Source organism: Lepus europaeus, chromosome 9, assembly GCF_033115175.1.
Source record: "Lepus europaeus isolate LE1 chromosome 9, mLepTim1.pri, whole genome shotgun sequence".
Classification (NCBI taxonomy): domain Eukaryota; kingdom Metazoa; phylum Chordata; class Mammalia; order Lagomorpha; family Leporidae; genus Lepus; species Lepus europaeus.
The window spans coordinates 21,734,676-21,749,502 of NC_084835.1; the positions used below are offsets into that span (position 1 = coordinate 21,734,676).

Genomic DNA, 14,827 nt, shown 5'->3' on the forward strand with positions numbered 1-14,827 from the left:
GCAAAAATCAAGCATGCGCCTTGCCCCAAGCTGGCAGAGGCCAGAGTGAGAGCCCTGGGGCAGCTCTGGACACGGCCCTCCCGGCCTCTTCCTCTCTCTGACTCCCTTGTGAGAGTTTACCCTGCAGGACCACTCAACCACGCACTTGCTTACAAGGCGTCCACAGGCAGAAAAGGGAGAGGAGAGAGCATGAGGGAGACCCGAGACTGGAGGCCCAGTTGGAGGAATGCTAAACTTACTAGGGAGGCCGAGAGGTGTCCCACCACAACACGGACATCAGATCACCCCAAAAGTGTAGACTCCAAGGGCAGAGCTGGACCTGGGAGCCTATGATGGCCTGTCCCCAAGGAGACTGGGGCAAGGGGCACTGAGCTAGAGCCAGGGACAGAATGGTAGAAGGGAAGGTGAGGGGCCGGTGTTGTGGCGTAGCAGGTAAAGCTACGGTTACAGCCTGCAGCGCTGACATCCCATATAGGTCTTGGTTCAAGTCCTGGCTGCTCCACTTCCCATCCAGCTCTCTGCTATGGCCTGGGAAAGCAGTAGAAGATGACCCAAGTCCTTGGGCTCCTGCACCCTCGTAGGAGACCCAGAAGAAGCTTCTGGCTCCTGGTTTCAGATCGGCTCAACTCCGGCCATTGTGGGCCATCTGGGGAGTGAACCAGTGGATGGAAGACCTCTCTCTCTGCCTCTGCATCTCTGTAACTCCGCCTTTCAAATAAATAATAAATCTTTTTTTTTTAATTCCAATTGAGTTAAAATGACAATATTAGGTATCACTTTAAAAAGAAAAGAAAAGAAAAAAAAAGAAGAAGCGAGAGTGACACACATACATGCCACACTGCACATGGGCTGGAGCAGAGCGTTTGTGAAGAACTGGCCAGAGGAAGAGGTGTTTGCTTCCTCTGGTCCTCAGAGGCTGAAGGGCCCGGCTGCAGGTGCGCTCTGTCCAGCAGGGGTCAGTGTTGGGCCCCTCATCCTGCCTGAAAGAGGCATCTCGATGGTGCTCAATAAATGGTTGTGGCAGGGCAAGAAAGAGGAGCTGGCCCCTCTGTCCCCTTTCTGGCCCTTTGGGGTCAGTGTCAGCACCTGAGCTCAAGCCTTTGGGGACCGGACACCCCCAGGGGTGGAGTCAGAGGGCCCAGAGACCCCAGTTCTCTGCGGCCCCACCCAGGATGCTGTTTCTCATTCGGAGCCTCCTGCTTGCCCCAGCCCACGCCCCCACATGAAACGTGCCTCCCAGTCCTTAATGCATTGCGCCCAGCTGGGTGGGAGGCCCAGCGGGCGGGGTTATTTTTTCCCCTGAGCTCAGACATTCCTCGCTTTATTATTCTCCACATTTCAAAGCAGCTGTCGCCTCCCACACCGCCCCCAGCCCGCCCCAGCCCTCAGCTCAGAGTCCCACAGGGGCCTCTCCAGGGCTCAGAACACGACTCGGCAATGCCTCCAGTCCAGTACCGGAGGGAAACTGAGGCTCAGATAAGGAGCGGGAGGAGCTCTGGGGCCACCCTTGGAGATCCTGTGCACAGTCAGCATCTGAGCAGAGCATCCCCTGTGCGCCCAGGCACCCTGCCATAGCACTGCCCTGCTGGCTTTCAAACACCCACTCGGGCCCACTTTGCACACAGGGAACCAGGTGGCCCCTCAGGAACGCAGGGCAGCCCTGGCCTCCCCTCCTGGAGCAGGTGCTAGAACAAGTCAGGGTCCTTTCCCTGCCCAGTGCCTCAGCAAACAACTCCAATGAGTCAGTGACTTAACAGAGGGCAAGTCCCATCTAGAAACCAGGCTGGAGTGAGTCTCATGGGCCACCAAGGGGCCAGCAGGGGAGGAAGAGTTCCATGGACTGTTTCAGAGGGAGTCCTGAGGGGCCCTGGAGAGATTTCTACCCTGCCTCAGAGCTGCTGCCGCACAGGCTGAGATCCCTGAAGCTAGGGGCATTCAAGCAGGCAGCAGCTTAGACTCGTCATGGTGCAGGGGGTTAAGCTGCTCCCTGAAACACTGGCATCCCATATCAGCACGCAAGTTCAAGTCCCGGCTACTCCACTTCTGATCCAGTTTCCTGCTAATGGCCTGGGAAAGCAGTGGAAGATGGCCCAAGTGCTTGGGCTCCTGCCACCCATGTTCAGGTTCCTGGCTTCTAAGAGCTTGGCCAAGTTATTTTCCTTAGTGTCGTGTCCTGACTGGGTCTGCTTGGGGCACTGCTCAGAGAGGTAGAGGTAGAGGCAGCCTGCAGGGGCCAGGGGCCTCCAGCAAGGGATTGACTTTGACACTTGGGGAAGTCGAGGCGGAGCCCGGGAGGCAAATGCTGGAGACCAAGTGGAGGTCAGTCTCAGGCCCTACAGCTGGGTGTGTCCACCAGGTGTAGGGCTCAGCAGCAGCACCCTCAGGTACCAGCTGGTAGGGGCTTCTCTGAGAGGTGGCTCTGGAAGGTCCCTAGAGCGCACAGCAAGCCCACAACTCCAGCTCTACCTTCCAGAACTACCCCAGGGAGCCCCTTCCCATGAGACAGGCATCTTCTGGTGGGAGGGTGAACTAAACAGGGCCCAGCCCCTGGGAAGGAGCAGCCACAGCCAGCCCAGAGCAGTACTTCCCCAGGAAGAGAGCTGTGGCAACCACCGTGTCACCCTCCTGGGGGCTCCCAGCCCAGGACCAGGCAAGAGGAAACTGCACTTCCCCCTGTTCCCTCAGCTCTGAGCTCCGTCCCTTTCCTGGGCTAGAAACCACTGAACCCTGGCCTTCTTGTCTCAGCAGCCACCAAGCCAACCCTCGGTGCCACCGGCTTCCCCATCACTAGCTGCACGTCCCAGGGCTGGGAACAGGAATGGCGCCTGGCAGTATGGGGACACTCAGAATCTCAGAACCCCGGATATGACAACCTAGGGGTTGAGCTGTCTTCCTCCCGTGTCCTGCCCCCTCAGCCCCAACGTCGCTAGTGCCTCTTTGTCCCAGGGGCTCATCTGCACTGCTCCTGGAGAGTCCCACCCCCTCCCGCTCCATCCCAACTAACAGGGTCGGGTCTCTGTCATCACAGGTGGAGCACAGTCAGCACTTGATAATTACAGAATGGATGGGTGGGTGGGTGGATGGATGGGTAGAGGGTGAGCCTTGGATCCAGAAAGGACCAGCCCCATTTGAGGGTCTCTATCCAGGGTTTTGGGGTAATGTTAATCACAACAAACTGAAATTTCCTCAAAACTTGTAAACTGACTTGTAAGGTCTTATTTTGCCAAGATCTGGAAATCAACAAATACCAGCTACTATCAACATTGTTTTATGAATGAAAAGATACTCTCCAAGTAAAAATAAGTAGGCAGAGGCCGGCGCCACGGCTCACTAGGCTAATGCTCCGCCTTGCGGCGCCGGCACACCGGGTTCTACTCCCGGTCAGGGCACCAATCCTGTCCCGGTTGCCCCTCTTCCAGGCCAGCTCTCTGCTGTGGCCAGGGAGTGCAGTGGAGGATGGCCCAAATCCTTGGGCCCTGCACCCCATGGGAGACCAGGAGAAGCACCTGGCTCCTGCCATCGGATCAGCGCGGTGCGCCAGCCGCAGCGCGCCTACCGCGGTGGCCATTGGAGGGTGAACCAACGACAAAAAGGAAGACCTTTCTCTCTATCTCTCTCTCACTGTCCACTCTGCCTGTCAATAAATAAATAAATAAAAATAAAAAATAAATAGGCAGGTCTCAAAATACACAAAGTGAACTTCACGGAAAACACATCACATGGAACTTACTTTTCTGTCATCAGAACTTTGCTGGGTATTGATGGGTCAGACTTTGAGACCTGGGGATACCCAAATGCGTCCAGTGTCCACCAGGGCAGGAATCCCTTCTGCAGCCTTCCTGGCTGGCTCTGGTCCCCCTCTGCTTGCACACCTCTCAGGACAGGGTGCTCACTACCTCTCCCAGCTAGCTCAGGAGCTGGAGATGTCATCTAGAGCATCTTTAAATGGCCCCCACACCTACCATGGGAAGGAGAGAAAGAGACCGGGAGTGGGTCAGATGGCAGAGGAGCTGAGGTGGGTTGGGGAGTGGGGTGTGTGTGTGTGAAAGCTTCCAGACCCAGGACAAAGGAGAGAGAGGGAAAGGGAGTCTCGTGTTCAGCAGGACCAAAGTTTAAAAACCAGGAAGTCGGCCCAGACCTGAGCTTTCCCAAGGAGCACTGGGAAATGGACCAGAGCCCCACTCCCACCTGCGCCAGCCCACCAGAAGGGTCCTGACCACCCATCCTCGGCAAGGCCTTGGTGAATGTGTGAGAAGTTTGGACCATAATCCAGAGAAGAGGACAGAGACCAGAAGAAAATGCTGGAAATTCACACATCGCCAGCCAGGCTGCAGAGGAAGTGGCAGGCCGGGGCCCTTCCCAGCCATGACCGTCTAGGCCCGTCTCTGTTGGAGAAGCGCTGGGCCCTGGCGGCTGAGAGGAGGGAGCCTGCTGGGTGGTCGGGCCTGGGGAGCCTCGTGTGTATGCTCACACGCAGCGCACATTCCCACATGCTCACACGCACTCACACACCCCCACATTCCAGCCGTGCTCCGTCAGCGTTTGGGCAAACCAGGACTGTGTGGCTTTGGAAGGGCAGGGAACAAATAACCCCCATATCTGGGTGTGGGCGGGGCTGAGGCTGATTGCAGGGGTCTTGGGGGAACCCCAGGGAGCCACTTCTGTGCAGAGCCACAGGTTCAAGGCCTGGGTATTCCTGCTGCGCCCTGAATGATGGGGTCAGCACTCCCCCCTTGGGGCTGACCCTGTTCGCAGGCAGGCCCACCCTTGGCCCCAGCCCACAACCCTCCCTGCCACCCAAGGCCTCAGGACCAACAGCAGAGCGCTGGAGCCTGGCACCCCACTCACCCCCTTAGGCCACTCACAGGGCTGCCCGATCTGCTTGGGCCCCTCCCCAGCCCCACCCCCCTAGTTTCATGCATTCCTTTCTCTGGGGCTTCCCCTCCACTTGCCATCTCTCCGGGGGCCTTCATCACCCCGCTGCCAAGGGCTGAGCCCTGCAGTCTGATTTCCTTGCTTCTCGTGGCTCAGTAGAAGTTTTGCCCAATGCCTGAATTTATGCTGATTGGTGTCACTTTCTGGCCTTCCTGCCCTCCTCCCCGGTCCACGTCCCCAGGGATGGTGTCTGGAAGGGGCTGCAGGGTGGGGCAGTGCAGAGCCATGCGCAGCCATGCAGCGACATCAGGGCACGGAGGACGCTTTGTTCCGGGCCCATCGCAGGCCCGGCTCCTGTAATTCTGTCTTGGACTGAAGCTCCATGTCCCAAACCCCTGGGCCCCTTGAGTTAGCTTCTGCAATTTCAGGGGTGCTGTCTGGCCTGTCCAGGGTCCTGAGGTTGAACTCTGCCCTTGGCCCCCCCACTGACCATCTGGGGTAGCCTGGACCAGCACTGGAGAGATGGCTAGTCAGGCCGCCTGATAGAGACCTCTGAGATCAGAGCTCAGGCCAGAGGAGCGGAGGGGAGTGAGGCGTGGAGAGACCCTGGGCGGCCCGAGGCTGATGGGTCACGTGACCTGGCACTTGGCACGGAAGGGAGGAAGCTGCAGAAGGACAAACCCTTCACCCCTTCCTGTCCCTTTCCCCAGCGGCAGGGCCACAGGCCGGACCACCCTGCTTGAGGGGGGATCTGGGATCAGTGTTTATACAACTGTGGGGAGGCCACAGCCTGGCACGCAGTGCCGCCCGCCCAGCACCAGCGCTGACTCAGCAAAGCCCCCCAGCACGTACACACTCAGACATGCACACAAACAAGCACAGACATACACACTCGTGTGCGCACACAGCAGTCAACACACACGGCTCTATGCACAGGCAGGAGCAGGCAAAGGTAGATACACGCAGGCAACCTACACACTCACCAACACAGATGCACAACACTCAGACAAGCACAGACACGGGCATACACGCACCCTTGTGGCCATGTGCACACACACAGGAACACACAGACATGCACACACATTCTGCCCCGCCAGACATGCGGGGAATACTGAGTGAGGAGAAAGTGCACCTGCAGCTGAGTCCCGCCTCCCAAGTGCCTCCACCCCTCCCACGCTGGCACATGCACCCACAGCCAGTGACCCAGGCCAGGAGTGACAGCCCATGTGTGGTCAGTACAGCCACACAGCACAGGTGAAGGGCCCCAGAGTGGCAACATGGCTGCAGTTGGGACAGGGACATATTTTTCTTTTTCTCTTTTTAAATTATTTATTTATTTGAGAGGCAGAGGCACAGATAGAGACAGAGCTCCCATCTGCTGGTTCACCCCTCAAACGCCTGTAACAAGTAGGGCTGTGTTGGGGCCAAAGCCAGGAACTCAGTCCAAGTCTTCCACACAGGTGGCAGAGACCCAACCACTTACTCCACCCCTGCTGCCTCCCAAGGTGTGCATTAGCAGGAAGCTGAAGTCAGGCGGGAGCCAGGTAGCAAACCCACGCACCCCAATGTGAGAATTTTGTGTCTTAACAACTAGGCCATAAGTCTACCCCTTGGGACAGAGACACATTCTAAGTGGATTTGACCTTCAACCAGAGGGATCCAAGTGGCTAAGCCAGGGCTCTCAGACACAACAGCGCCGGCTCTGCCCCACCAGCCACTCCCAGCTGGTCCCCAGAGGCTGGTGGGGTGGAGACAGCAGAGGATCACAGCAGGGGTTCTCTTCCATTGCCAAGCCAGGCAGCAGGTGGTCCCAGGATTTAGGGAAGCCTGAGAGAAGTGAGGTGCACTTCGGGGAGGGCTGGGAGAACTGCAGGGCCACCCTGGAAGCCGGAGCAAGGACAGGCATGCTTGAGAGCCCGAGACCCTTGTGAACATGGAGACAGGTTAACTGCTTGCCTGGAGACAACTAAGAGCAGGTGCGATCCCTGCTCAGGGCTCCAACCCAGAACTGCGGGGGCTGTCCAGTGCCATGCAGCACCTGGAGACTTTTGAAGGCCAGCTCAGCGGTCCTAGAGCTTGGAGGGAGGTGGACAGGGCAGGCGGGAGCTGGGGGCCACACCAGGTAGTATCCAGCTCAGGAGACAGGGAGTGCAATCTAACAGGCACCAAAATGGGGACCGCCCTCCTTTGCAGGGATCCTCTGCTACTGATCAGCCAGGGAAGCAGGCCAGAGCCCAGCAAGGTCCCACATGCACTGGGAGACGCCCCCTGTTGGCCAAGGTGGAAGGTGCCTGTGTCCCTGCCCCAGCAGCCACGGATGCATGCTGCTGCTAGGGCAGTAAACCCTGCAAGGCAGACCACAGCATTTCCCCTGACCAGGACCACGGAAGGAAAGGCGCCAGCAAGGCCCCAGCCCTGCTGAGACCAGATGTTGCCAAGTCCACCGGCTTCTGACCCTCCACCGCTGGCAGCCTGGACCCTCCTCTGGCGCCCACCCCCCTCCCCCACCAACCTCATAGCATGTCCTCCACACAGCAGCCAGGGTGATGCAGGTGTAGCACCTCCCTGGCCGGCCCAGCCCTTCCTCCCTCCCTGTCACCTGCCCACCACAGGCACCTCTCCTGACATGGGCCCCTGAGCCTTCTGCCCTCGGATGCCCCCGTGGTTCCCATGTCCACAGGAGTGTTCCAGCCCACACCAGGGGTAGATGGGAGTCGGAGGAGGCGCTGGTCCCCACATCCCTCAGTGGGCCCACGTCACCGTGCCCTGAGGTTCCCAGCAGGGCTGAGTCTCTGCTGCCCATAGTGCTCTGCGTGTACCCCCTTGGGGTCCCCCTCCCGGTCTCTTCCCAGTTCCTCCCCCAGGCTCCCTGGGGTCACCTCCTGGCTTCATGGGTGCTTCTGGAGGAGGACGCCTGCCTCTCCCCTGCTCCTTCGTTCCAGCCGCCGCCCTCCTTTGTGTCTCTGTGGCTGTGGCTATGGCAGGAGCTCTGCAGAGCAGGGCCATACAGCATTTGTCTTGTGACTGAGTTATTTGCATAACCTCTCAGAGTCTGTCCACATTGTAGCATATGCCAGGATTCCCTTCCTGTACACACATACACACATGTGCACACACACACATGCACACACTCCACAGCCCCCGCCTGGCTGCACATTCCTGCTCAGCCCTCCCTCGTCACTATTTGACCCCTCACAGTCTGGTGCTTCCTTGGGTCTGTGCAACTCCATGAGTGCTTTCTCCTCTGCAGGGCTCCCCAGGCCTACAACAGAGCCTCACACACAGCAGGTGCTTAATAAGTGCTGAGTGAAAGGAAGATGCCGGCCGGCGCCATGGCTCAACAGGCTAATCCTCCGCCTTGCGGCGCCGGCACACCGGGTTCTAGTTCCGGTCGGGGCACCGATCCTGTCCCGGTTGCCCCTCTTCCAGGCCAGCTCTCTGCTGTGGCCAGGGAGTGCAGTGGAGGATGGCCCAAGTCCTTGGGTCCTGCACTCCATGGGAGACCAGGAGAAGCACCTGGCTCCTGCCTTCAGAACAGCGCGGTGCGCCGGCCGCAGCGCGCTACCGCGGCGGCCATTGGAGGGTGAACCAACGGCAAAAAGGAAGACCTTTCTCTCTGTCTCTCTCTCTCTCTCTCACTGTCCACTCTGCCTGTCAAAAAAAAAAAAAAAAAAAAAAAGAAAGGAAGATGCCAAGGACTCCAATGACAGACTTCCCCCACATGCATACCCACACCTGCGCACACAAACACACACACACACACACCCCACATGCCCGGCCCTTGACCTTGCTCTCACACACACATCTCACAAGCAGACACACTCACGCCCCATCGGGCTGTGTAAGTGCACCTGACCTCCTGGGCACTCCTGGCCTGCAAGCTGCTTCCTACCTTACATGGCCCCTCCCCACTCAGAGCCCCTGATTCCCCCACCCTCCCTATCCCTAGGGACCCTATCCCTGCTTCTCTGTAGGGGACTGCTCTTTCTCCCTATCAAACCTGTGTGGAGCCCCTCCTCCAGGAAGCTTTCCCTCACTCTCCCTGCTGGCTTCAATGCCCTAGGGAGGTCCCCAGCCCCGGAGCAGGGTGTGGGGCTGGGGCAGGGGGTGCACACTGTCTTCCACTGAGGAACCACTGGCGGACAACTTTACAGCCTGCAGTCATGCTGCAAGCAGGGTGCCTCACTGTCCCCATCTGAGTCAGGGCAGGGCTGAGGCCCCTCCAGCCCTGCCACCCACTCGCAAAGCACTCCCTGTGCTGGGCTCAGCTTCCGCACCTATGACATGGGTGGCTCTGGGCCAATGCCCTGTGGTGCCGTGTAGTGAGACGGCAGCTCAGAGAGGGCTGCCATCCCTGGATTAGGGGGCACGGCTGGCTTCCATCTCCACAAGGCAGAAAGGGAACCAAGACGTCCCCCAGGGCAACCCCACTCCCACCCCAATGGCAACGCCAGGGTGGCTTGGACATTTTTGGTGTCCCCAAGAGTCCATGTGCTGGAGGCATGGTCCCCAGGGAGGGTGGTAGCCCTGGGAGGTGATGGAACCTTTAAGAGGTGGGGCCTTGTGTCACTGGGGGCCTCAGATGGGTTAAGTTTCTCTCCAGAGGAAGCCTGGCCCCACCCACCTCTCCCTCTGCTTCCCGGTTCAAGACCTGATCACTGCCCCACATGCTCCGCTGCCCACGTGGGGCCCTCGCCAGAGCCTACACCATGCTCTTTGGACTTTCAGCCTACAAAACTGTGAGTGAAATAAACTATTTTCTTCATACGTAGTCTGTCTCAAGTACTTTGTTATGGTAAGAAAAAGTTGACTAATAGAATGACCCAGAGATCTTACAGAGTTAATCAAAGGGACGTGGAGAGGAAAGAAGGACGGGAGGAAGGAAGGGGGGGCTGGTGTGATGGCACAGTGGGCTAACCCGCCGCCTGCCACACTGGCATCCCACAGCGCCACTTCTGATCCAGCTTCCTGCCAAAGTGCCTGGGAGGGCAACAGCAGATGGCCCAAGAGCTTGAACTCCTGCCACCCACATGAGAGAGCCAAGTGGGCTTCCAGCCGCTGGCTTCAGCCTAGTGCAGCCCTGTCTGCTGTGGACATTGGGGGAGTAAACCAATGGATGGAAGATCTCTCTGTCTCTCTGGCTTTCAAATAAATGCATAAATCTTTTTAGAAAGAGCCAGAGAGCAAGGGAAGGAAGGAATGGAGGGATGAAGGGAAGAAGGAAGGAAGAAAAGAGGAAGAAGGAAGACAGCCAGGAAGAAAAGAAGCCAGCCGTTTATTCATGAGGCTCACGAAGGAGACAGGGATGCAGTACCGGGTAAGCCCAGCCCCACAGGGCCAGAGACGACCGCCATGCGGAGGCCTGAGGGCTGGCGCAGGAGTCCGGATGCTCTCGCCTCCTTCCCCCAACTCCAGGCCTCCGGTGTCAGCACCGTGCACAGAAGGCGAGCTGTCCCCTGCACGGCCTCCCTGGTCTCCCTGCGGGCAAAGGCAGCCGCGGGTTACAGGGGCCGATCAAGGCCACAGAGCCGGAGGTGGCGGCGCAGCAGGGCTGGAGGGGAGTAGGGTTCTCACCTGGGGTGAGAGGCTCAGCTGGCCATGATGTGCTTCACGAATGCTGGGAAGAAAGGGGCAGGGCTTCAGCACCGGGCAGCCTTGGGCGCCGGCCTGGGTCCCTCGCCCCCCGCCCCAGAGGCCCCCGCCGGCACCAAGCCCACCTTCGTAGTTGATGCAGCCGTTGGAGTCCTCCTGACCCGCCATCAGTTTCTCCACCTCGTCTTCTGTCAGCCTCTCGCCTGCGGGGGTGGGAGGCTGAGTCAGCTCCGTTTGCAGGTGCACCCACACGACCAGCTTTGCTCCCAAGGCCTTGGCCCTCACCCCCGGTGCTGAGGCCAGCAGAACCCGTGGCCCCCAGGCACAGACCCCTGCCTCCTGTAAGCCTGAGCATCTCGCTGTACAGACGACCAGGGTGTGCATCCCCTGTCCCCATGCTGCCAGGGACTCCCTCTGCCAGGAGGAAGCAGCGCCATGAGGCTAGAGGAAGGGTCCAGGGGGTGGTGCTGGGGACCGTGGGGAATGATTGTGGAGGGGACTAAGACCACCCTCAGCTCCCCAGACAAGTCGGGCCCTTTCCTGTGCTGGTCCCCGTCTCAGAGCACCATCTGCAAGCTCCCCTTCCCCACACCTCCCCCAGCCTCCCATCCACCCACCCACAACCCCAGAGAGCAGCACACAGTAGGCGGGGCGTGCCCAGGGCCCTACCAACGTCAGGACGCCCCCCTCCCTCACCTGAGCTGTGGCCATGGAATCTGACCTAGGAGCGAGGACACCAGAGCTGACTTGGTCCTGCCCTGCCCTGCCTCTACAGCGGTCCCCTTGCCTTCTGGGCCTGTGAGCTGCACCAACACACTTTCTTTATCACCCCCCTACATGACATGTTGCGAGGCGGGGAAGGGGGACACCGTGACTGCGTCGCCTCACTTCACACTTGAGACACGGGCCCAGGCCTGGCGGTGTGCCCTGGAAGAAGGGGTGGGGGTGGGACAGAGGCCGCCCTCACCCAGAGTGGCCAGCACGTGGCGGAGCTCCGCGCCCATGACCGTGCCGTTGCCCTCCTTGTCGAAGACCCGCAGCCCCTCCACGAAGTCCTCGTAGGTGCCAGTGTCCTTGTTCTTGGCGATGTGCTGCAGCATGGGCAGGAACGTGTCGAAGTCCATCAGTTTGGTGTTGAGCTCTGCAGAGATACGGCCCGAGCCCCAGTGGGTGAGGCGCACAGTCCGGAAGACCGCCCCAAAGCACACAGCGCGCCACTTCTCCGACCACCCGGAAGTGCACTGTTAACAGCCCTTCGCCAGGGGGCTCTGTGCAGGAGTCCTTGGCTCCTTTCCTGAAGCGCTCTGCCCTTCGCGCCATTTTCCAATAGACCTCCCCCTCCCCCTCCCCTGTGATGGCTCAGGGCCCATCAGAGGCTTCCCTGGGACTTGGAGCCCATGGCCACGGTGGAGCTGAGGCAGAGAGAAACACAGGGGATGCCAGGAGGGGCAGGGAGCGCCTGCGACCCTGCTCTGCCCTGAGTCCGGCCACTGAAGCTGGCTGGCCCTGGTATTGTCCCCTGTGGCCAGGGGAGTCAGCATGCGGCCAGGGGGTCTAGCCACACCATCACCGCTCATCACCTTGGGAGCATGACCCTGCAACTGGGTTCAGTGCCCTCCTCTGGACAGCGGGGGATATCCATGCCTGGGAGGTTCTGACCATCTCCCCAGGGAGAGACTTTTCGTGGGGGCTCTCGGGGCAAGTGCACTACCTTCCTGCTTCGGCTTCCCCAGGACCCGGAGCACTTCAGCCTGCGTGGGGTTCTGGCCCAGTGCCCGCAGGACGTCTCCGCACTGCCCGTATGTGATCTTCATCTCACCCTTGGGTGTGCGGTCGAACAGCATGAAGGCTTCCTTGAACTCTGCCAGGAGAGGGCAGTGAGGCGGGGTCACTCCCAGATAGTGCCCAGCCCATGCCCCCACCCATCCACCCACCACCACCACCACCGCCAGAACCCTGGGCCCAACCCCACAACCCCTGCTCACCTTCAATCTGCTCTGGCGTGAACTCGATCTGCAAAGAGAGCCCAAAGTCTTGGTACCTGGCTCAAAGGATGGGGCGGGGCCTCCTCCTGGTCACTGTGTGGCCAGAGCCGGCTGCAGCCCCGCCCCCATTACAGCATCCCTGCCTGCACTGCCTGGGACCACCTGTCTTGTACCTTCATACCTTCCTGCCTCCCCAGCCCTCCCCAGCTACCCCTACCCTGGAGACTTTGTGTCCACAGACACTGTTGTCTGGGGGCCGTGGCTGGGGTGGCACTGAGGAGGGAATCCCAGCACCCCAAGAGCCCAGTCCAGGTAGGCCTCACCGACGCCTCTAGTTGTAGACATCTGTGGCTTGCCCAGGGCCTGGGACGCAGTGGGCAGAACTGTTGACACGAGTAAAACAGGAGTCTCAGCAAGGCAGGGGTAAGCAGAGGGCTCTGTCCACACGGCAGCATGTATGCAGGTGTGTGTGTGCACGTGTTGACCCCTCACAGAGGCCCCCGGACCCCCTGAAGCTGAGCTGTCACTCACATCGCTGCCTTTACCTGTGTCTCACACTTTGTGGTCCCTAGGGCAGTGCCTCCCCCCAGCCCTACCATGCCCAGGGCAGCACAGGGCCAGGGCAGCACAGCCCAGTGTTTACTGAGTCCACCTGGCGGTCAGTAGGCCTCCTGGGACCCAGTGTCCCCCTCCTCACCCGATACCAGGTCTATTTTTATCTCTGTAGTCACTTGCCCCAAGGTCAACGTCGCACAAGGAAAAAGCGTGGGGGAAGGGTCATGGCTGGCACCTCCCCCGCCACTGCGCCCTTGGAGCCCCACCAAGTGCCACTGGGCATAGTGCAGGGGGACACCTGTCCCTGCTGCCCGGCCACGGTTTTCCCTCCTGGCTTCTGGCTCGACCCAGCATGAGGGAAAACAAGTTCATTCCTGGCTGAGTGTTTTCTCCGCCAGGAAACCTGCTGCGATGGGGTTCCCTGGGCTCCCTGGGCTCCCTGCAAAGCCTGCCTGCCCTCCACCTGCCAGCCTGGTCGGGGGCAGAGGGAGCACAGGGAGGCTGCCGTTTTCTCTGTCCCACAGAGCAGAGTCGGTGCCAGCCGCAGACACAGGGAGCCTGCCTGATGCCTCCGTGGATCCCTCGGTGGTCACGGCCTCACCAGACAGCCCACAGGACACAAGCCTGGAGCACCCGAGGTGCATCTGCTCGGAACGCTTCCTGGCAGCCCTGCACGGGGGGTGCTGATCGCCCCCTCGCACGGCTGAGAGAGCCAAGCCCCGAGCAGTGCGGGAGCCTGGCAATGGTGCTGGCGCCAAGTTGGGATTTGAACTCTCGTCCCGAGGGACACGGCTGGTGAACAGGGGTGGATCAGTGCAGCTGCGTGCAAGCCTGGCTGGGCGTGTGGGGGCAGGGCGGGCTCCACAGGGCCCTTTAGGAGGCAGCCAAGGCGGCAGTGGCTGGTGGCCAGCTGAGAACAGGGAGCAGACAGGACGAGGGGTGCGTGCCGCTATGTGGATGCCACAGGTGGCAGTCGTGGCTCGGGCTCCAAGTTTAGACTCTGGGGGGACTCCCCAGCCAGGCAGGGCTCCTGGGGCCACTGGTCACAAGCTCTACAGCCTGCTCTCTGCACGGCTTTCAGGATGTTGACTCCCAGCCTCTGCCTTGATTTCCCCACCTAAAAGCTGGGCTCCACCAGCCCTGGGCTCAGTGACCTTGGCAGGGGTGAGTGGGACCCAGCCGGGGGCAGGGGCTCTGCCTCCTCTTCCTCCCCACTCCTTGAACCCTGGGGGGCTTCGCATGGGCTTGGGGCCCCCAGCTGGACAAGGACCCTCTGCACCTGGCTGCTGGGGTTTGGGGAGGACAGCTGGCTTTAGGACTTCCCCAGCAAGGGAAGCTCAGAGAGGCAAGGAAGATTCCGTTTCCAAAGCCGCCAAAAAGACATTCTTTCAAAGCCCAGGCTGGACTTCACCCCTCGAGTGCACTGGGCACTCAGCAGGACTAGAGGAGTCCCGACAGCCCCCGCCTCTCCTGCTGCAGCCAGGGCTCCTCTGACCTCTGCACAGAAGCTTCTAGTTTCAGCTCAGTGCTCGCTTCTGGAGCCCGACCTGGGCCACCCTGGGATCCACTTTGCTGCCCTGCTGCTCCTGCCACAGGCCAGCTCCCACACCCACCTTGATCTTGGAGGCGTCGAACTCTGCCTCCTTGGGGCGCTCGGGTTCTGGAGCGGGAGCGGGCGCAGGTGCGGGTGCTGGAGCCGCCGCTTTGGGAGCGGCCTTGGCCTCGTCCTTCTTGGGATCAGGCTTTTTGGGGGCCATGGGGGCCACAAGCACAGAGGGACGCAGAGGGAAGGAGGTGGATCAGGGTAGGTGAGCCTACCG

At 60.2% G+C, this 14,827-nt stretch overlaps 1 protein-coding gene across 1 annotated transcript; it reads right to left on the minus strand.

Annotated features, from left to right (window-relative positions):
• Nucleotides 1-10,134: 10,134 nt before the first annotated feature.
• On the minus strand, nt 10,135-14,827 carry MYL3 (myosin light chain 3). The gene is made up of 7 exons (XM_062200146.1): nt 14,621-14,827; nt 12,453-12,480; nt 12,179-12,328; nt 11,435-11,608; nt 10,593-10,670; nt 10,450-10,492; nt 10,135-10,353 (listed from the first exon to the last, which is right to left on the minus strand). The coding sequence occupies exons 1-6, from the start codon at nt 14,762-14,764 to the stop codon at nt 10,464-10,466; spliced, it is 603 nt and encodes a 200-aa protein (XP_062056130.1). The 5' UTR covers nt 14,765-14,827; the 3' UTR covers nt 10,135-10,353; nt 10,450-10,463.

Excerpts from the sequence above, each read along its gene's own strand:
- MYL3 (XM_062200146.1), bottom strand. The coding sequence starts at position 14,764 with ATGGCCCCCAAAAAGCCTGATCCCAAGAAGGACGAGGCCAAGGCCGCT. Across the intron at positions 12,329-12,452 it reads CACGCCAGAGCAGATTGAAG|AGTTCAAGGAAGCCTTCATG; the intron begins GTGAGCAGGGGT and ends CTCTCCTGGCAG. Across the intron at positions 11,609-12,178 it reads GGGGAAGCCGAAGCAGGAAG|AGCTCAACACCAAACTGATG; the intron begins GTAGTGCACTTG and ends GTATCTCTGCAG.